Below are 21,277 nucleotides of genomic sequence, written 5' to 3'. Positions count from 1 at the left end.
CCAGCAGCCCCGCTAGACGGGCGTTCACTGGGTCTTCTGGCATGGGAGCCGGACAGATGAGCTGCTCGGCCTTCTCCATCCATTCCTGCCAAAGGAAAAGAGAGGTTGAAACCCTCTTAGAATCAATCTATTTACCACAAGTGTCCCGTAAAGGGGTTGAATCACTTACCTCGTCAGCTGGATGCTGCGAGCGAAATCCGCGATCTTCCGTCGCGGATGCGGGGGCTTCGGCGCCCTTAAACAACACCCTCCAGGCGCCTTCGTACGTCGTGTCGAAGAGCCCGCTTAGCGCCTGGTGCTGTTCCGGATTGAACTCCCACAAATTGAATGCCCGTTCTTGGCATGGGAGGATCCGGCGGATGAGCATGACTTGGACCACGTCGACGAGCCTGAGCTTATTGTTCACCAGCTTCTGGATACAGGCTCGGAGTCCCATCAGCTCCTTCGGATTGCCCCACAACAAGCCCTTCTCTTTCCAGGAGGTGAGCTGCGTGGGGATGCCAGATCCGAACTCGGGGGCCGCCGCCCACGTGGGTTCGCGCGGCTCGGTGATGTAAAACCACCCCGATTGCCACCCCTTAACGGAGTCCACGAAGTCCCCTTCGAGCCAAAGGACGTTGGGCAACTTGCCCAACATGGCGCCTCCGCATTCTGCTTGCGTGCCCTTCACAACCTTCGGCTTGATGTTGAAGGTCTTGAGCCACAGGCCGAAGTGGGGCTGGATGCAGAGGAAGGCCTCGCACACGACGATAAACGCCGAGATGTTGAGGATGAAGTTCGGCACCAGATCGTGGAAATCCAGGCCGTAGTAAAACATGAGCCCCCGGACAAAAGGGTGAAATGGAAAGCCCAGTCCGCGGAGGAAGTGGGGGAGGAAAACAACCCTCTCATGGGGCCCGGGGGTGGGGATGAGCTGCCCGTCGTCGGGCAGCCGATGCGCGATGTCGCCGGAAAGGTATCCGGCGCTGCGCAGCTTGGTGATGTGCTCCTCCTTAACGGTGGAGGCCAACCATTTGCCTCCCGCTCCGGACATGGTCGGAGAAGGTCGAGGCGAGATGCGCGAGCTTGGGCGTTGGAGCTTGAGTGCGCGGAGATGGATAAGCAAAGGAGCAAGAAGGCGTAGGTGAGAAGGTAAATCCTTATCCCTTATATATAGGCAGATGAAGACTATGCGTCCCCCATCGGCCTAGTAAAACTCGCTTATCTCCCAAGCGCCACCATCAATGGCGCGGTTGGGTTACCCACGTCCGTATTGATGAGAATCCCGGAATAAGGGGAACACGATCTCTGCTTCGACAGGACGTGCCAAGGAAACCGCTTCGCTAAACGTGCTAAGGTGGTATAATAAAAAACGATTCAAGTAGAGGCTTGGTAGCGGTGTGATGTCATGCCGCATAATACGTCAGCAGATTGGACTTGTGTACATTTTATTCTCTCTACGGTGGAATGTGGAATTTATTTTGCAGAGCCGGACACTATCCTGGTGTTCATGATCTTCTCTGGATTATTCGAGGGAGGAACCCGCCTTGCAATGCCGAACATTATGCGCGCCGGACTTATCGTCATTGAAGCCTGGTTCAGGGGCTACTGAGGGAGTCCTGGACTAGGGGGTGTCCGGACAGCCGGACTATCATCGTCCGCCGGACTCCAAGACTACGAAGATACAAGATTGAAGACTCCGTCCCGTGTCCGGATGGGACTTTCCTTGGCGTGGAAGGCAAGCTTGGCGATACGGATATGTAGATCTCCTACCATTGTAACCGACTCTGTGTAACCCTAGCCTTCTCCGGTGTCTAACATACATTACAACAATCATACCATAGGCTAGCTTTAGGGTTTAGCCTCCTTGATCTCGTGGTAGATCCACTCTTGTACTACCCATATCATCAATATTAATCAAGCAGGATGTAGGGTTTTACCTCCATCAAGAGGGCCCGAACCTGGGTAAAACATCGTGTCCCTTGTCTCCTGTTACCATCCGCCTAGACGCACAGTTCGGGACCCCCTACCCGAGATCCACCGGTTTTGACACCGACACTCACTTTTATCATTAGTTACCTTGCTGTTTTTAAAATTTCAGATTACGATAACCTATATCTACCATCCATATTGCACTTGTATCACCATCTCTTCACCGAACTAGTGCACCTATACAATTTACCATTTATTGGGTGTGTTGGGGACACAAGAGACACTTTGTTATTTGGTTGCAGGGTTGTTTGAGAGAGACCATCCTCATCCTACACCTCCCATGGATTGATAAACCTTAGGTCATCCACTTGAGAGAAATTTGCTACTGTCCTACAAACCTCTGCACTTGGAGGCCCAACAACGTCTACAAGGAGAAGGTTACGTAGTAGACATCAGCGGGCTAAACCCACGGATCATATGATCAATAAAAACAATCATTTCTCCTTCTTTGGGTTGAGGAGGATTTTCAGTGCCTGGGACCCTCCAATGGATGTCGTTTTTCTTGGCTAAAACGCCAGTTTGAACAAAGTTGTTCATATCGTCCTCGGTAACCCGGGACGGCACCCAATTGCAGGAGGTGAAGTTCTTACTCATTGTTGATGAAGGTCTGAAAAGAAAATATTGTCGGTTTAAGATTATATTGGTTAAGCCGGTCATTGGTTCAAAGGTAAGAACTATAAACATGCAGTGTGTTAAGCCGGAGGTTAGTATTGAGACATGCAGAGCAATCTATTGGCGGCTTAAGAGGGGATTAATGGTACCTGGTGGGTTATGGTTTATCAGTTAAGCCGTCCACATAGCTATCAGTTTTCAGATCTATAAGTGAAGAATTGCTAAGTGTTGGACAAATAGTTTTCATAAATCGGTGCTATAATTTTGGATCTACAACATTTCAGATAATGAAGAAAATTCTAAACCTAAGTGGCGGCAGCAGAACAGTTCACGTGCTCAGATGAGATCTCTCATGGAGGGGAGACGTTCAAATATCAAAAAGGAGTACTAAACTGATGTCGCGCAAGGTGAGTACTAAACTCAGATCAAAAACTACAAGAGATGGGAAGGAATAGAGGAACGGAGATGAACTCCGAAGAACTCAAGCAAACCCTAATGGAGATCTATGATGAGGAAAGAGGGGAGCTTACCGAGGCTGTTGAAGAGCGGAGGCGCGCGGCGGTGTTTCTGGTGCGCTCAGGTCGATGTAGCGGCTAGAGGTGGTGCAGCGGACGAAGGTCGACGGCGGCAGTGGAGCTCGGGCGCTTAAGGCGTTGTGAGGAAGAGGACGAAGACGAGGAGGCAAGGGGAAAAAGAAAAGGACCCTGTCCCTATTTATAAGGCAGTGGATAGATGGCATGCGTGGGAATCGAGGAGGCTGAAAAGTGGTTATGTGACAGCACAGATGCCTCAATTTTCGGAGGTTCATTAAAAGTGAAGGCATATTGAGATTTGGGCCTCGTGTGATATTAATGTGAGATGACGTCATGATGGGTTACAACAATTCTGTGAGCTGACATCATGGCGGGTTATAAGATTTCATAAGGATTGACAATGAAGGATTTTTTCTAAGCCAAGTGTTGAAGATTGATATGAACAAGTTCACATCAACCTGGGGCCTAATGTTGGGGATATGACTATTGGGTATGACCCGCCCAGGAGGGGCCAGGTCATACCATTGGTGGTTCATAATGAGAAGGCCCAAGAAGATGTTGAAGATGGCGGTTCAAGAAGCAATCTTACTGAAGGCCCAAGACCCGGAGGAGACTTGAGGCCCACGGGTATAAACTGCCATATGTTTAACTTGTATGTTAAGGAAAGTTTAGTTCTGTCACCGAGCCGGACACGTTGTGTATGATCCGGCCGGGACTCTGTAAGCCACCGGGCATCAGCCTGTGTATATAAAGGGGTGACTCGGCGGCGGGTTAGGTCAAGAAACAACAAGTCGAGAACTAGGTCAAGCGTATTCGCTCCCTGGTAAGCAAAACCCAAGCAATACAACCTAAAGCAGGAGTAGACCTTTACCTTGTTGCGAGGGGCCGAACCTGGGTGAAACTATCTGTGTCCCTTGTCCCGTTTTAACCCCTTCAAGCTAACTATGTTGCGATGGCTCCACACCTAAGTCCTCATGCTAGGGCATCTGTCATGACAATTCCACGACATCTTTCGTGTTGTTTTCACAATTGAATGATTATTTCTTCTTGAGATAGCATGTTATACTGCATCAAATCTATCATTACTAGATGACTCCCCGCTCGTTGCTGTGTTAAGGTATGGTGTAAAGAAAGGTCCACAATGTAACATCAGATGAATTTAGCTTAGGATGAATCATGGTAATCTAATAAAAAGGAATTATCAAATTATAGGAGTAACATCTTTTTTATGATCAGGGCACTAAACCTAAGCCATAGCACTAAAACTCACATGTGAGTTCTGCACATATGGTCTTACAATTTACGACTGCATATCATATGGTAAAAGAGAAGTAACTTGAACCACAAATATGAAAGAAAATTCAGACTGCATGTTTGAAGTAGCTAGAACCTTTTGTCCATTTGACCCCATCCTCCATCATAATGTCTTCACATGATTATTAGCCATTCTATATGTTTGGACCCAGTGCATTCCCCGGTTCATATTATGACATGCATCTTCTTTTTTATACGAAATAGCGCAATATGTACAAATAGCATGATAAGGTGGTATTGCGAAATAAACTTTTTATTAGCTAAGATCTATTGGCATTAAGATGATGTAGGCACTCACCAATACTCAAGATAGTTGATGTGCATTTCAGTTGATCACCCTTCGACCTAGAGCCCTAATTCTAGCTTGACAGCATACCAAATTAAGATGCAGTTAACCTTACGTAAATGACTTCACTGGAACGTGAACCTCTAATATAGAAAAAATAAGCCACTTCCTGCAGCAGAATGTAACAATATATGTATTCCTTACTTTAGCTTATACACCTCGTTATGATTTACCATTCCTAACATGGCATCTCACCACAGTAACCAGGCACAATGAACATATATGAAAAAGAAAAGAATAGTAAAAAAGCACGGGCAAATGGCAATTGTCACGTGCCTCTTCAGCATTGCCTGTGCCAAAATCGCATAACATCAGGTAGACGCAGCAAGGTTAGGCACATATGTGGATGTGCATGAAAATCTCGCGGCAGTAGCAAGCACAACTCCAGCTCCAAAACCAGGACACCATGTGACAGATGCACCTCATGTCTGCGGATGGTGCATATCTGGATGTGCATGAATATCTCGAGGCGTCTGCAAGCACAGCTACAGCTCCAAAGCCATGCCACCATGGACTGCTGCACCTCATGTGTGTGGATGGCGCAATTCCAATGGGAGGGGCTCCTGTGCGGATACAATGGTAGGAAAGCTTATGGGGAGGTTGTTGTATCATGGATTCAGGGATGAATGTGGATAACGAAGAGAAGGGGAATTAACTTGGCAAATCATTGTTGAACTATAACTGGGTAAAGCAAGTAAAAAATAGCTGCAACAATAGATGACAGATAAATATTACAAAAGAGAGAAACATCCTTACCTTCTCCAGAATTCCTAATTTGGTTGATAGCAGAAGTCTTACCACACATCATCAAGAAACCTAGCAAGTTTGAATCAACAGTTTTAGAAATGTATAGAATAGGATATCAATTACTAAATTCTTGAAACAAAAATGGGAGTATATTAATGTTAGGGAGATGCCATGGTCCAAGTGCCACCCTTGTAACATGAGCAGGGAACAAAAATTAATTTGCATATTAGAAAGTCACGAGAGAGAGAAAAACGGTTGTGGGATCAGGCAGGCATGCCATAGATGCCATGCTTCAAGGGGAGAAGGTAGCAACTGCAAGCGGTGTGTAGTGTCGTCGATGTTAGCTCTGACACAAAGACCGGTGGTAAGAATTCAAATCAACTCTGAATTTGTAGTCAAGGAAACAACTACCAGTCACAACACTACTACTGAAATGCAACTCCAGGTAAAGCTTACGAATTTCTACTCACAGTCTATTTGGGAGTTTTGAATTTTTTAAATCAAAATTGAGATTTTTGAACTTGTACATACTACTGTTGTAATGAAACTACACAATAGTTCAAAAGGACATACCTCGGGAATATATTGAGAGGGAGGAATAGATATGATTATAATCTTCTGCGGTGATCTGATTAAAAAGAGATGATTAATTATAAAGTTTGCCAATCATGAAAAAAATAACATTCAGATAAATAAAGCTCGTCGTAAGGATATCACGTATTAAGCAGGCCAATGTTGTTGAAAAGATGTTCCATTCCACTCGAATGAGTTGGTTCCGTGTTTGGTATAACCAATTAGACTAACCTTTGGTCATGCAACAAACAAACATATAACAAACTTGACGGATTGGAGTGCTAAATCAAAAAAAATCATCCAGAAAAATAACCAAAAAAAGAAGAAATCGTAAGTAGATATACCGATTCATTTGTGGGTGACATGCATAGCACAACGCCGTCCACCACACAAACAAATCAACTTTTTCACCGGTCGGCAACTACTTGTGGCTGGACGGATCTTTATACGCCTGCTTGCTGCTGATTGCTGTTGGTTGCCGCACGGCCAAGAACTCTCCCCAATGCTTGCGTGGAGAAGGATGTCGTTCTGAAGTGGAGATGCGACCTGGATCATCTGGGCCGGTAGTGCCGCGCGTCCTTGCCGTCGCAAAGCCCAGACCAAGCAGGTTTCCCAGTCGCTGGTGGCACCACCAGCCTCCGCTGTTGTCACTGGTGTGACCTTCCCCCAAAGCACTGGTGCTAGCCGTCGCCCCAGTCACTGGTGGCACCATACGAGGGAGATGATAGATCGAGATGGAGACAAAGAGAGAGGGAGTGGCGGCGCACATGAGAAGGGGTTGCGGGGTGAGCGATTCCCGGAGAATCACGGAGGGGAGATAAGCTGACGGTCCTGCCGCGTGAGATGGGATCCCATCCGCCGCGTTGGGGTGTACATACAAAAATGAAGTTTTTTTTAACACATTGATGGATGCTGAATCGAGGGAGAGAGACGGTCGGGATTTTGTACGTTATTTTTCATATGGGCTTTTGTACGCTGTTTGTGTACGCTAGGGAGCGAGTGGTGGGTCTCTACATCTGGTAACTGAAGGGTGACGTGTCCATTATGTAAATTGGTCAATCTTTGGTGGGTCCCTCGTGTAAGCTAGTGATGAAATGCTGACATGGCTGGTTGATGATGTGGATAGGCTGCATATCAAGAGAAATAGGTTAGTGGGGATGAACTATTTAGGTATTATAGATATGTTGTAGATTTGGTAGTGCATTACTACCTTTTATTCTTACTAATACAATTTACTTATGGAGTATGTGGTACCCTCTGAATCTTTGTTCACATTATTGATGACCATGCGTAGTAACAGGTGGTGTACAACTCTACAGCTACTGCTGCCAAATCAACACATCTGTACTACAGGATTAAAGAAGAAACACCAGAGGACGATTATCCTATAGCCAATCGTGCACTAACAATGGATGTTGTCTACCGAATTGATAGGATTCACAGGGTTCAGACGATGCCACTTCTAGATTTATGTTTGTAAACTATGTCTTCAAGTGCATTCGGGCAGACAATGTATGGTTGGACATTGGCACTATGGAAGAAGCGTACCATAGCCAACGTACCTTCATCTTCGACTGCAACATCTATAGTGAACAACCCATCTATTCGCATGGTTAAACTTTCTTTCTGATTGCTAATTCATCTACAACTTGAATTTTGTGTTGTTAAACGTCTATGAAAACTAGACATGCATATGTTGTATCCAAAATGAGCGTATGTTTTATGTAGAGAAAGGTTCATGCTAACCCGAAGAATGCATTTGCCGCAGAAATGTGCATTGGTATTTTGAGGAAATGTGGCCATGATATTCCAGATAGGAACAATTACTGGAACAAGGTAAAAAAAATGCACCCGTGAGCAGGCTATATCGCTGAAGCCTGAGTACATAAAAGAAGAAAATTGGGAGAAACTTGTGGACCAGTGGTGTGAGGATCACTCCAATGTATGTAATACACACTCTTCGCCCTTTAAGTTGTCAATCTGTACTTCTGGACACAACATACTAAATTTGAGCTTCATGTCATAGGCACTTCGTGCCAAGAAAGAAGGAAAATCATCTACTATGAAGCTAAGCCAAAACACTGCACCTACAAAATGTGATTCCCACTTTAGACATATGCTAAGTATTTGTACTACCTTATTGCAAATGATTTATGTTGGATTACTATATGACTTGCAGTATTAATGTTTAACAATTGATAAATCTGGTATAAGCCTGAGGACATCATTGATAACCAAATCGGTGGAGACTTGCTAGAACCTACGTGCACCACAAAGAAAGATCCTACATTTTGCTTGGCTGCCCAAAAGCAAATAGTAAGTATTGCCTAATTTGTAGACTTTAAATGTATAGTCTAGCCATAATTATTTAAACTATCAAACACTGCTCTAGCAGTGTTATCATTTCTGTTGCAGAATGAATCGAGGACCAAACATACACCATCAAAACGGCTTGATACGACAACAATACATGATGTAGATATTATTGAGGAAAAGAGCTCCTCAAGCACATTACTTTCGAGCATGGGCTTCTCATCCTCTTCTGGGAAGAATTCATCCTCTCGCGAACACATCCATGACCTAGAATACATCATTGCAACTCATGACGCAGATGCAAAAAAGGCAAGTGATATGTTTCATCAAGAGCTGAATGAAATACTTTTTACCCAAATAGTAGAAATTAAAGAACACAAGAAGTAGTTACAAGAAATTGAAGATTTCAAGATGGATCAGCAGTAGAAAACCACTGTCATTCAAAAAAGGCAAAACATATGGAGGCAATGCTTAGTCACCTATTAAGGAAGTCCACATAGTCAGCACAAGACATCGTCTAGAAACACCAATGGCCTCGTGCTTATAGTCAACTTAATTTCCCTTTGTCTAATTTGTACTGTCCGAGACGATGTCCTTTGCTTCTCCTTGTAAAATGTCAAGTTTCACTTACAATGGAAGATCTATTGCCAATGTTTGAATTCTCATATTCCAATGATTCAAAATTTGAATCTATTTTCCTAAAATTTCAAATTATATACAGATTCGCCGGGAAAATTTATAATATATGAATTACAACATTTTCTACGTGCGGCGGTAATTGTGACGTAAATGCATGATGTTGCCATTACCTGGTCCCACATGTAAGCAGCCATGTCATCATCTTCTCGGCTCATATGTCAGCACCGTTGACAGGTCAAAACAGGCGCCCAAGTTATTACTAACAGGACCGTCGGCAATAAAACCCACATCCAACCCACATAGAAGAAGCCACGTCATCAACTACTAGCCTCACTTGTCAGAATCTTTGATCGGTCAAACCCACAGACTGGTCACTAATAACGGAATAGTCACCAAAAATGATCTTAGGCGACAGATAAGCCTATCATAGGTGACATAATGGGCCTTCATCGAAAACGGTCACCAATGACATTTTTGGGTTCATCACCTAAGATGCGATCTTGCGCGTCAAGATTTTATTTTTTATGACGGCGCTTCAGTGACAGTGGGAGTGACGGCCAGAAAACATCACGAGTACATTTTTCGTGACACAAAATGGTTATACGTGACACAAGTAAAACGTCACAAGATAGTGCAAATTTTGTAGTGAATAGTTCCCGAGTTGTCTCAAGCTCAAATTCTTTTCGAACAATTCCTGCTTCAAGTGCAAGAGAAATGGTCATTTTATTGCTGATTGTCCTCAATGAGAAGTTGGGGCTAGGAACAGTGGAAAGTTCAGTATGGGCAACAAGTCAAGAAAGAGCTATGATTCTAACAATGAAAAGAAGAAGGAACGTTTCAAGAATACATAGGGTTCTTCCTCGAAGTCCAGCTCCAGAAGAAGAAAAATAACTCTCACAAGGCCACGAGTGATATTGAAGGAAATGGATTTCAAAGAAGTTTATGAATCTGATGCCACTGAAGAAGAATCGTCTGCAAATTATTCTGTCCGGCATTGCAGGAATTGCATGTGCTTCCACACTAGCGTCGAGTTCCTTCTTCGGTAATGATGGTAGTGATGATGAAGCACCTGCACACTGCTTCATGGCAAAAGTCTCCAAGGTATCTCTCAGAAATCTCAGGCCGATTCTTGTGATGGTTCTTCCTCTGAGGAAATTGTTCATAACAAACCTAATTATGCTAAGCTCATTAAAATTGCCTCTAAGCAACAAGGTTTTCTTGACAAGCAACTTAAGACGATTGTGTTGCAAGAAAGTTTGTTGGTCAAGGAGATGGAGAAAAACCAAATGTTCACCAATGAGCCTTCTGCTCTTTTGTCAAAACTTGAGGAACTATCCAATCGTTATGATTCTCTCTCGGTGGATCACGAGAGACTTACTTATGATTATCTCAAAATTAAACAAGAACTCTAATCACCGGGAGTGCTCATTATGATCTTAGGATGAAATTTTTTTATCTCGCTAACGGTATAATACACCGGGAGTGGCCTCTTGGTGGGAAGCCTGGTAGCAGGCCTGCCTCGGGGCCCGGGTGACCCCGTGAAGGACCAACGTCGGGGGGAGCCCAGAGGCCTAGATAGAGATCAAAGTACCATCTTGACGTGCAAGCTAAGATGGTGGCAACGTGAGGTCAGTTAGATCCTCGTCAGCATAGCTCTCATTCTCTCCATTGTACAGCTTGTCGAAGTACTCTCTCGATCTATGTTTGATCTTCTCGTCCTTCACCAGAAGCGGATCTGCTCTGCTTTTTATGCATTTGCCTTGGTTGACATCCCTCATTTTTCTCTCTTCGATCTTGGCCATCTTATAAATGCCCCTTTTCACCTTACTTCATGTTTAAACACTGGTTGAGGTTCTCATATGTCCGACTCTGTGCTTCACTCACAGTTCGCTTTGCGGTCTTCTTTGCCACATTGTACTTCCCTATGTTGTCTACACTCCTATCCAGATGTAGGCGTCTGAAACAATCACTCTTCTCTTTGATCGCCTTCTAGGCATCATCGTTCCACCACTAGATATCTTTAGCTTCGCTTCTTCTTCACTTGGTCACCCCCAAACTCCTCTGAAGCAACCTTACAAACAACCTTTCTTCTCCTTGATAGCCACCTTACGAATGCAAGTCACCATCTCCGTCCACATTTTATTTGCATCACCTTCTTCCTCTCAAGGGCACTCCTAATAACCCTCCCCTTCAACGCATGAGATGCCTCCCGATAGTTAATATTGAGCAGAGGAAAAATAACTCCAACTAAAACGCAATTTTGTAAATTCACTTTATGCAATAGGAGTTAATATGAGCATTTAAATAAATCCCTAAAACATTATTCCAATGAACTCCAAATGATGCATATATGTGATGTATAGGAATGACATTTTAACATCCAAATGAATGGCATGTTAACATCCAAGTTTTGAAAATTGGGATGTTACACGTCACCAGCAAGCCTTGGTAATGAGGGCGACTTTCTTCTTTTAGTAACTGTGCGTAATATAACATACAGAAAGATATGAAATTAACATCTCAATCAATTAATTGTAGTACATGACTTGTACATACATACATACACATGGACTGATTGACTGCACACACACACAGGAAACACACAACACAAAGCCAGAATGCTCCTCTGAAACGTCAGTAAGCTCTGCAGCTTCAACTCCGCGTGCTAGCACTTCTTCTAGATAATTAGGCTTAGCTAGTTGTTGAAAACGGAGGGGTTGGTGGTGGCGCTGCTCACTTGGACCTCCAGCACCTCCAGCTTCCGCTCTAGGCTGTCTAGTTTCTCGTTCAGCGACGCCAGCTTGCTCTTCGTCGTGGCCTCTGCAAAATGAACGCATCAGATTAGCAAGGTCCTGAATTATCTGCCTGTGCCTTTCTTTTGATTTTGCATACTTGTAGTCCACATCCCCAAGCTCGAGTGTCTTTTTTCTGTTTTCTAGGTTTTCCTTTTGTTCACTGGTATTCGCTCAGAGTCAGGCATTGGGGTTTTCGGCCCAGTTTCCCTTACAAACCGAGTCACTCTGTATTTTCTTTTTCTATCTTAATGAAATTGGTATAACTCCTGCTTTGGTCGCCAAAAAACAATGCCGAGGGTGAATAAGAAAGCAATAAACAAACAGACACGCATGGTTATTGATTTGCGATCATGGTTCAAAGGTATCCAATCTACTGACTCCATTCTTCCCACAAGTTCGAGAGGCTAATCAATATTCCAGGCCAATAATAGCATACCGCGCAAAACAAGTCAGATTCTAGTTACAGGATATAACTGTGCAGAACTAGCTGAAATCGATTTCCCATTACCCATGGCTAAGGGTGAACTAGTTGAAATCGATTTCCCATTACCTCTGTTGATGTTGTTTGCTGTTTCAGGCGATGGTTCTATACGTACGATGGATTCCCCGTCCAACACGTACGATTAGAGACAAATCCTTGGTGATTCAGTTTGTGGGCCATGGTATTTGCAGTCTAGTCGTACCAGCGTACGAGGAAAATGAATCGTATGCAGAGCAGTTTCGTTGTCTATTTTGTGAGGCAAGAGAGTTGCTACTTGGTCAACAGCAAAATCACATAATTTATTCATTTTTCTTGAGACCGGAAGCACAACCGTCTGGCATCTCACAGGTTTGCTGCGAATACATCCCTAAAAATGCATTATCGACGTGTGTGTGCCAAGAAGAGATAAAGGATGGAGCACATACTACAGCACAACTTTGTTGATGGTATTCCTTATTTCTAGCAATGGTTCCATTGTACTTTTCTTTTTAGGCAAGAGAACTGCTACATGGTCAGCAGCAAAGTCACAGTAACTAGCATTTCTGGTGATTATTAGTTAGAGGGGGCAAAGCACCGTTGCAGTAACGGGCAATTCAAGGCTGACTGACCCACCAACCTCATCGGCAACATGCGCGAGGAAGTCGATAATGGGAGTCGGCTATGGCAAATACGGGCCTGTGATGTCATGGAGGCGGACGCAGCAAGGCATATCATCCATGAGGGAGATCTTATCCTGAGCGCAAGTAGGTAGGTATCAAGAGTTGTAATTCACCGATGCTGGAATAAATCACACCTAGAGACGGGTGGAAGCAGTAGGGTCTAAGATCCGATCCAATCCAATCGTACTGAGGCAAGCAGAAAGCAGACGGGTGGGGGAGGAGGAAGGAAATGCAGGGAGGGAAATGGGGATCTGGGGGGCGCACCGAATCGGAGGAGGAAGTCGAAGAGGCGGCGGACGTTGAGGGAGATGTTGGAGATGAACTCGCGGTTCTCCCAGTCCGCCTGCACCGCGATCCCGACGTTCACCGCGCTCCCCATCCCGCCTCCTTGCCCCGCGCGAGCCATTGCTTCTTCTTCGTCTACCTCCCGCTCGCAGGACGCTTGGCGGTTGGCTCCCCTCCCCCACCCACTATGGAGAAGAAGTCGCTGCTGCCCTTGGTTTGCCTTCCACTCTACGCTTCGGTTGGCTGGGTCCGTGGGCCGGCCGGCAATCTACTTCCACATCCTCCTATTGGGGCCCAAGGCCCACGTATCATTCGGTCGCCGCCATGGCGCTGCGGCTGCTGTCCCACCCGTCGCTCACGGCGGCGCAGCTCCGGCAGCTCCACGGCCACCTCCTCACCTCCGCCCTCCTCGGCGACCGCTACCTCCCAAACATCCTCCTCCGCGGCCTCCTCCCGGACGCCCCTCTCCGCGCCCTCGCCCTCTTCCCCCGCCTCCGCCGCATCCTCCCCTCATTCCTCCCCAACAACTACACCTTCTCCTTCCTCCTCACCGCCTCTATCGCCACAGCCATCCCCATTCCCTCGCCGTCGTTCCCCTCTTCGGCCCACACGCAGCTCTTCTGCGCGTTGCACGCGCTCGCGGTGACGCTCGGCTGGGACGCGCACGCCTACGTCTCCAACGGCTTCATACACGCCTACGCCTCCCGCGGCTTCCTCGACGCCGCGCGCCGCGTCTTCGACAGTGCCGTCCTCGCCCGTACGGACGACGTCTGCTCCTGGACCTCGCTCCTCACCGCCTACGCCAGGGCCGGGCACATGGACGACGCGCGCGCCCTGTTCGATGGAATGCCGCACAAGACGCCCATCGCCTGGAGCGCCATGCTCAGCGCCCATGTCGGGGCGGGCGGCTTCGCGGATGCGCTCGAGGTGTTCGACGGGATGCTCAGGGCTCGAGTCCGGCCCAACAGGGCGGCTATCGTTGGCGCATTGGCTGCATGCGGTGCGCTCGGGGCGCTGGAGCAGGGCCGGTGGGTGCACGCTCTCGTCACCGCTACCGCCGGTAGAATGGATGGTGGGGTGGCTACTGCGCTGTTGGACATGTATGCCAAGTGCGGGAGCCTAGACTTGGCAAGGCAGGTGTTCGCAGCCATGCCGGAGCCCGAGCGCGACGTGTTTGCTTACACGGCCATGATCTCGGGGCTCTCAGACCACGGCCACTGCCAGGAGGCCGTCGAGCTGTTCAGCCGGATGCGGGACCTGGGGGTGCGCCCCAACGAGGTCACCTTCATTTGCGTCCTCAGCGCATGTGCCCGTGCCGGTGGTGGGCTTGTCACCGTCGCTAAGGAGATCTTCGGAAGCATGTCTGCTATCCACGGCATCGAGCCAGGCGTGGAGCACTATGGGAGCCTGGTGGACGTTCTCGGCCGTGCCGGGATGCTCGCGGAGGCCGCGGCTGTGGCACGGGCAATGCCGATGCGGCCCGACTCGTACGTGCTAGGTGCGCTGCTCAATGCGTGCCGGGTGCACGGTAGTGACGGCGTGAAGCTCGGAAAGCAGGTTGTGGAGTGGCTGGCGGAGCTTGGGCTCGACCACAGCGGCGTGCACGTGCAGCTGTCCAACATGTACGCCTGCTCCTGCAAGTGGGAGGACGTGGTAAGGATCCGGTCGGTGATGGAGGAGAAGAAGGTGACCAAAGTGCCCGGCTGCAGCATGGTCGAGGTCGATGGCGTCGCTTGCGAGTTTGTTGCTGGCGACCGCTTCCTTGATCCGTGCATCAACACCGTCGCCAGGGGGCTCGATCAGCAGCTCAGGCTGCTTGACCATGACTACCGTCACCTCGAGGAGCTATCCAACTTGGCGTAGGCTTAGAGTCCGTTTCCGTCTCAGGTCGTCGCACACTGTGTCTTGGCCTCGCACAAGTTGGAACACCACGTTACAGACTCGTGCCACAGCTCCACATGGCAAACATTGTTCAGACGAAAGGGGGCACAGGATCCGTTGCTCAGATGACATATGCTCATGGAGGTTTCTCATGGACTGCCGGCCAAGACGCCAAGTTGGTCGGCAGCTTCCGCAGCTTGACATGCTCTCGTCGGCTACCTTCGCGGAGCTTCACCGCTGGCGATCCAACAGACCAGGCCAGCTGAAGCCTTAATTCAGTACTACCGCCGAGACCTCTGAAGAGGAATCCTTACGGAGATGTATGGAATGATTACCAAATGTGATTTATCTCCACGGCTTCCTGCAGATATTTAAGAAGTTGATAAAGAAAGTAATGAGCTGGAAGACACAAGGCAGATTGATCGCAGTAGCATCAACTAACAGGGTTTGGAGTTCTCCATGTCAGTGTGACCTTGCTGTTCACGGGCAACCACTACCCATAGATCTCTCATGCAGAAAATTTAACAGATTTTGTGCTAGATTATGTGATTATGGAAGCAGCTAGGCGTGTACTACATTGTTTCTTCTGTCGGCACATACTGCTAGTACCAATGGATTGATCAGTTCCATATAAGGATAAAAAAACATTGATCTGATTAGTTTCTGTGACTGGTTCCTATATGCTACTAAACTCCTGTGTGTATCCTCTCGTGTCTATTGTTGTTTCTTTCTGGTTCTTTCTATCACTTCTGGCAATCTTGGGGAGAAGCTTACCTTCACCCGACCGATCTCGCGCGTGCATCCGCTGGCTCCGTATCCGTTGGATCGTCTCTTTCATCGGACGGAAGAGAGCGTCCCCGCTCCCACGGCACGCGCGTTCGTTTTCCTGAAACAGAGCCGTTGTTTCAGAAAAACGCCCCTGCAGCTGTAGCCGCAGCATGTGCTCGCTGGGTTGGGAGAGGCGACGAGGTCTGGATCTGGGCGGCGGCGGGGCCGGGGCTAACCTACCACCGTGACGACGACTTCGTCTTCGGGAGCGGCGGCCGCCGCCGACAACCCAAGCAGGTACGGATCTCCCACCGGTGATTTCTCCCCACGCGCTCGCCCTGCTCCGCCGCCTCCCGTCCCCGCCCTCCCCGCGGCTCCTCTCCATCCTCCGCCTCCGCCGCCCGCCCCATCTCTTCCTGTCCACCTTCAACACCCTCTTCGTCGCCGGCCCCAGCCCCCTGTCGCTCCACCCGCAGCTTTTTGCAACAGGGGTCTTGTTGCAGGAATTGTTTCTGCAACCCGGCCGTTGTTTCAGGAATTATTTATGCAATCTCCAATTTTTTGCAACATGGTAGTTGTTTTTGCAACGCAGACGTTGTTGCAGGAATTGTTTCTGCAACGCGATCGTTGTTTTAGGAATTGTTCATGCAACGCGGCCATTGTTTCTGCAACTGGTTTGTTGTTTCAGGAATTAATCTGTCGGGAAGGCGACGCGCGCGTGCGAGGAGTTAGATCGGACGGCTCACGCGCGGAGATCTGACGGCTGTCGAGGTGGTGGATGTTTACTAGACATCTACCGGCGGACGTGTAGCGTTGCCCACAATCTTGCTTGTGCCTGAACATGTATGATAATCTAATTGTTCGATGACCTGCAATTGCAATGCAATATGGTACAGCAATGTGTGTACTCCCTTCGTAAGGAAATATAAGAGCGTTACAGAGGAAGTACTTGATAAAGCAGTAGACTGACTTCTTTGGATTCATTTCAACTTGAACATTTGTCATAAAAATTTATACCCTGTCACTCACAGCAGCAGAAGCTCCCGAAAACGTTGCATGCATCAACGCTTTAGAAGAGGAAAAGTAAAATGAAATCAAACAACAGTATTATCAGTTTCTAAAATTCTGAACCAAGGCATCTTCTCTTCATCTCCTTGATTAGCAGATGGGCAGGGGCTCCCCATTCCACTCCTCGAGGCACTCCAGCAGAGCATCGATGTGCTTACCCTGGTTCATGGCAACGAACACCTTGTCCACCTCCTCGCCAGGTGACCGAGTCTTCTCTCCGGTCAAGTACACTGTGCCCAGCTCCTCACGCACGAACCGGTATAGAGGGTATGACCGGCAGTCTACGATACGGTTTGGTTCTGCAGCGGTGCCATTCTCCACTGCACCTCTAGCAGCCTCAACCTCCTGAGGTAGTGTTGCACAGAGCTCCTGCTCGAATTTGGCAACCTTGGCAAACACCGAGGTTTCCACGTTGCGCTCAGCCTCGCCGTTGGCTAGGGCGTGCTCCACCAACACAGCGCGCATCTTCTTCATGAGAGGGTAGTTGGCGCTGCAAGGGTCGTCCGCATACGCGAACACCGCCTCGCGGTCGATAGTCTGGAGCAGGTCCTTCTCACAAAACCGTGCGTTGTGGAGGCCACCCTTGTCATTTGTGATCAAGGTCTTCCGAGCCACTCTTGTGACACAATTCTTCACGGCGTTCTTGACATTCTCCTCAAGGTGGCGCAGGTCGATGGCTTGGCACAACGCAACCAAAAATGTAGAGGACATGAGCTTCAGAATGTCGATGGCCTCGGCAGTCTTTCGGGATGAGATTAACCCGAGGGAGTTAACGTCTTGGTTGTGCTGCTCCGCGCTCTGGACATGGTTGGTCACAGGGTTGCCCAAGAATTGAAGCTCTGAGCAGTATGACGCCATGGCAATCTCGGCACCCTTGAAGCCATAGTCCAGGCTTGGGTTGCGGCCACCAGAAAGGTTGGAGGGCAAGCCATTGTTGTAGAAGTCGTTCACTAGCTCTGAGAACTGGGCAAACATGAGCTTGCCGATCGCAGCAATGGCAAGCCTGGTGTTGTCCATGGAAACACCGATGGGTGTGCCCTGGAAGTTGCCACCATGGATTGCCTTTCCACGAGATACGTCAATGAGTGGGTTGTCATTGACAGAGTTGATCTCGCGCTCGATCGACTTAGTCGCTGCACGGATGACCTCAATTTGAGGACCAAGCCATTGCGGTGACGTGCGGAGAGCATATCTGTCTTGCTTTGGCTTCATCAGTGGGTCGAGCTCACCAAGTTTCTTCGCGAGCATCATGTAGGAGCTGCCCTCCAAGATGTGCTCCATGATGGCCGCGGCCTCGATCTGTCCGGGGTGGTGCTTTAACTTGTGTGTCAGGTGGTCGGTGTACTCTGGCTTGCCGTTCATCACTTCGCAGAACACGGCCGACAAAACTTCAGCAAGGACACCAAGGGTGTTTGCTTCAAAGAGAACAATGGACGCGAGCCCGGAGCCCACCGCCGTGCCATTAACCATAGCAAGGCCTTCCTTTGGCTGCAGCTCGAAGAAGCCGTGTTGGATACCGGCAATCTTAAATGCCTCGGCAGCATTAACTTTTGTGCCATCGGGAGCAACAGCCACAGCATTTGGGCGGCCGGTGACAAGTCCGGCGATGTAGGAGAGCGGGACAAGATCACCGGAAGCGGTGATAGTGCCTCGGAGCGGCAGGCATGGTGTCACGTTGGCGTTGAGCAGCGTGGCGATGGTCTCGAGGATCTCAAAGCGGATGCCAGAGTACCCTTGGAGCAGGGTGTTGACGCGGACGAGCATCGCCGCACGCGTGGTGGCCGCGGGCAGAACGTGGCCGTCGCTGCCGGTGCCGAACGCCCCGGCGTTAAGGAACCGGATGAGCTCCCTCTGCAGAGCGCCGCCCTCCTTGGTCCTCCGATGGGAGGTGGCGCCGAAGCCGGTGGTGACGCCGTAGCTGTCGGTGCCGTTGGCCATGCTGGTCATGACCCAGTCGCTGCTCTCCTTGACGCGGCCGCGGGCGGACTCGTCGAGCTCCACCCTGGCCCCGTCGGCGGCGGCCACCGCCGCGACCTGGGCGATGGTCAAGCTGGCGCCCTCCATAACCACCACCGGCCTGCGGTACTCCTCCACCATCCGCTTGACGGCGTCCAGATGGCTCCCCGACAGCTCCTCCGCGGCTTTCCCCCAGTTGAGCGGGTCAGCACTCCGCGGCTCGGCCACGCACAAACCGTCGTTGCCGTTGGCCGCCATTGGTTTGATCAACAATGGATCTTGAAGTCTCGACGGAACAGTTGTGAGAGAAGAGCTCGAGTAGAGACTGGTGATCTTTACTGTGTCAGCTGGAGTTTTGATGTGGCGATTGGCTGATGAATGTGTGGAGCAGCCGTGAGAGAGAAGAGCTCGTTGGAGTAGAAGAGGTCGGGGATGCTCTTCTTGGATGGAAATGGAGGAAACGGGAGGATTTAAATAGGTAGCGCAAGCAGGGTGGGTGGGGAACTGGGGATTGGTGGTGGACTGTGACGGGGATGGTTGTGTTGACCGCCGGACCTAGCCGGGTGAGCACGAAGGTGAGGTTGGTGGCCTCGTGCGCGCGGACTTGGAAGAAGAAGAAGAAAGACAGCTGCTGCGAGCCTGCGACAATGGGATACTCCTGCACGCGGTTGCTAGCTGATGGTGATGGTTTCGTCTGCCATTTTCAAGTTGCTAATTAACCATTCGGCGGCCCTCTTAAGATTTATTTCAGTTATTAGGTGTGTCCAAGTCCAATTCTTGTATGATTAGATGAGACTGGTTCTTTACAAATGCATGTTATGTACACTAGTGTACCGGAGCTATGACTTAGTCCCTCTATAAAGAAATATAAGAGTGTTTATAAATCACTAAAGTAGTGATCTAAATAGATCATATATTTCATTACGGAGGGAGTACAACATGGCATTTGACCATGACTTGAAGACGGCAAGGTTCACACAGGAGATTTGAACAGATTTGCAAGGATTCTCACTAATGTGTGCCCACATGCTTCATCGTTCAAAATTAAGCATGGTGTATACACTATGTATGTTTCTGTGTTGCATCGCTATTTGTACTTTCTCTGTTTCAAATTATAAGATCTTTTGATAGGGTAAAATGGCCTAACAATACGTCTTACAATTTGGGACGGAGGTAGTACTTTGTCTGAGTGGTTACTCTGGTTACACATGAGCCCTATGAACAGTGGCGGACCTAGGATTGATTGACGCCCCAGGCGAGAAACTAAGGCTAAAAACTACCCCAAAAAACTCCTGTTTCAAGGCATACAAAAGCCAAACTATGTTGCATAACTAATAAAAAACCAAACATAATATTCAATGGCAGCATTTGTTCCATGATGGGTCAAATAATAAAGAAAGACAAATCAAAAGACAATATGTAGCATATATAGATGATACAAAAGATAGATACCAAATCAAAGGATTGGTTGATCTGAGCCTCCCATGACTACATCTTCAATCGCAGAAGAAGCTAAACCTTCTATCAATATTTTTGAAATGCAAATCAGTGCATAATATAGCAGGTAACTGTTCCCCGGTCCCTCCCGTCCCCTGCGTCGCCTCTGGGCGGCTCGGGCGGAGCCCAGCACCGTCGGCGCCTCGTCCCACCCCGCCCCCTCCACCTTCCCTCGCCGCCGCCGAATGACGCGGCCGGGCTAAGCCCGCGCAGCGGACGGCGGCGGCGGCGGGGCTCTCCTGGCCCGCAGCGGCGCGGGCGACTCTGGATCTCGGGCTGCGGCCCGGTCTTCACGGCGGTTGTCGGCTGCTGCGGCCGCGTGGGCGGCGCGGCGGCGAGGCCTGGTGGTGCTCCTGCCTCTCCCTTGGCGGCGCTCGGCTTCGGGGGCGTGGTGCTCCGGATCTCGGCGCTTCCCGTTGGGTCTCCGTTTCTGCTCGGCTGGGCGGTGCGGGAGCCTCAGTGATGCTTCGGTGGCCGGCGGGGAGGCTGGCGGACGCTGCATCTGGCCGGGCGTGGCTGGATCCGGGCGTTCTTCGAGGGTTTTCTGCTGCAGCCTGTTCGTTGCCTCCGCGTGGTGCGGTTCCTGCGGCGTGGCGGTGGTGACCTCCTGCCCCAAGGCCTGGTGAGGGAGACGGCGTGAGGTCGGCCCGATGGCGGTGACGGTGGTGTGCGTCCAGGGCCCGGCATCTGGTCGGGCGGGCGCGCGGGACGGCCTTGGCAGGGGCGGGCGCTGGCGGGAGGCTCCCCTCGGTGCTCTGCGGTGCTGGTTTGGTGGAGGTTTGATGGAGGTCTGTGGCTGGCCGATACGGGCTGGTGGTGGTCGAGCATCTCAGGGAGAA

General features: G+C 49.3%; 3 protein-coding genes across 4 annotated transcripts; all 3 read right to left on the bottom strand.

The window, feature by feature from the left end:
• Positions 1 to 4,863: 4,863 nt before the first annotated feature.
• On the bottom strand, positions 4,864 to 6,963 carry LOC123041096 (uncharacterized). 2 transcript variants are annotated; one of them, XR_006418366.1, is made up of 4 exons: positions 6,441 to 6,963; positions 6,097 to 6,151; positions 5,533 to 5,869; positions 4,864 to 5,339 (listed from the first exon to the last, which is right to left on the bottom strand). XR_006418366.1 is itself a non-coding variant. In XM_044463804.1 (4 exons), the coding sequence occupies exons 1-4, from the start codon at positions 6,459 to 6,461 to the stop codon at positions 5,107 to 5,109; spliced, it is 369 nt and encodes a 122-aa protein (XP_044319739.1). In that variant the 5' UTR covers positions 6,462 to 6,961; the 3' UTR covers positions 4,864 to 5,106. The 2 variants fall into 2 exon arrangements, 1 of the variants encoding a protein (XP_044319739.1); XM_044463804.1 differs by having other exon boundaries at positions 5,533 to 5,592; positions 6,441 to 6,961.
• Positions 6,964 to 11,555: 4,592 nt separating this feature from the next.
• LOC123044474 (protein BRICK1) lies at positions 11,556 to 13,471 on the bottom strand. The gene is made up of 2 exons (XM_044467212.1): positions 13,248 to 13,471; positions 11,556 to 11,868 (listed from the first exon to the last, which is right to left on the bottom strand). The coding sequence occupies exons 1-2, from the start codon at positions 13,387 to 13,389 to the stop codon at positions 11,744 to 11,746; spliced, it is 267 nt and encodes an 88-aa protein (XP_044323147.1). The 5' UTR covers positions 13,390 to 13,471; the 3' UTR covers positions 11,556 to 11,743.
• A 3,392-nt stretch (positions 13,472 to 16,863) lies between these two features.
• LOC123044473 (phenylalanine ammonia-lyase-like) lies at positions 16,864 to 19,393 on the bottom strand. Its single transcript, XM_044467211.1, has one exon. The coding sequence runs from the start codon at positions 19,197 to 19,199 to the stop codon at positions 17,076 to 17,078; it is 2,124 nt and encodes a 707-aa protein (XP_044323146.1). The 5' UTR covers positions 19,200 to 19,393; the 3' UTR covers positions 16,864 to 17,075.
• Between the last annotated feature and the right edge of the window lie 1,884 nt (positions 19,394 to 21,277).

The sequence above is a fragment of the Triticum aestivum genome, chromosome 2B (assembly GCF_018294505.1).
Source record: "Triticum aestivum cultivar Chinese Spring chromosome 2B, IWGSC CS RefSeq v2.1, whole genome shotgun sequence".
Taxonomy (NCBI): Eukaryota; Viridiplantae; Streptophyta; class Magnoliopsida; order Poales; family Poaceae; genus Triticum; species Triticum aestivum.
This window is presented reverse-complemented; position numbering and strand designations above follow the sequence as displayed.

Bases quoted from the DNA above. Each gene is read 5' to 3' on its own strand.
- LOC123041096 (XM_044463804.1), bottom strand. From the start codon at position 6,461: ATGTCACCCACAAATGAATCG. The intron at 5,593-6,096 runs GTATGTCCTTTT...CAAACTTGCTAG, and splicing joins CCTCTCAATATATTCCCGAG to GTTTCTTGATGATGTGTGGT. The intron at 5,340-5,532 runs GTAAGGATGTTT...GTATCCGCACAG, and splicing joins AATTAGGAATTCTGGAGAAG to GAGCCCCTCCCATTGGAATT.
- LOC123044474 (XM_044467212.1), bottom strand. From the start codon at position 13,389: ATGGCTCGCGCGGGGCAAGGAGGCGGGATGGGGAGCGCGGTGAACGTC. The intron at 11,869-13,247 runs GTGCGCCCCCCA...TTCATTTTGCAG, and splicing joins CGACTTCCTCCTCCGATTCG to AGGCCACGACGAAGAGCAAG.
- LOC123044473 (XM_044467211.1), bottom strand. From the start codon at position 19,199: ATGGCGGCCAACGGCAACGACGGTTTGTGCGTGGCCGAGCCGCGGAGT.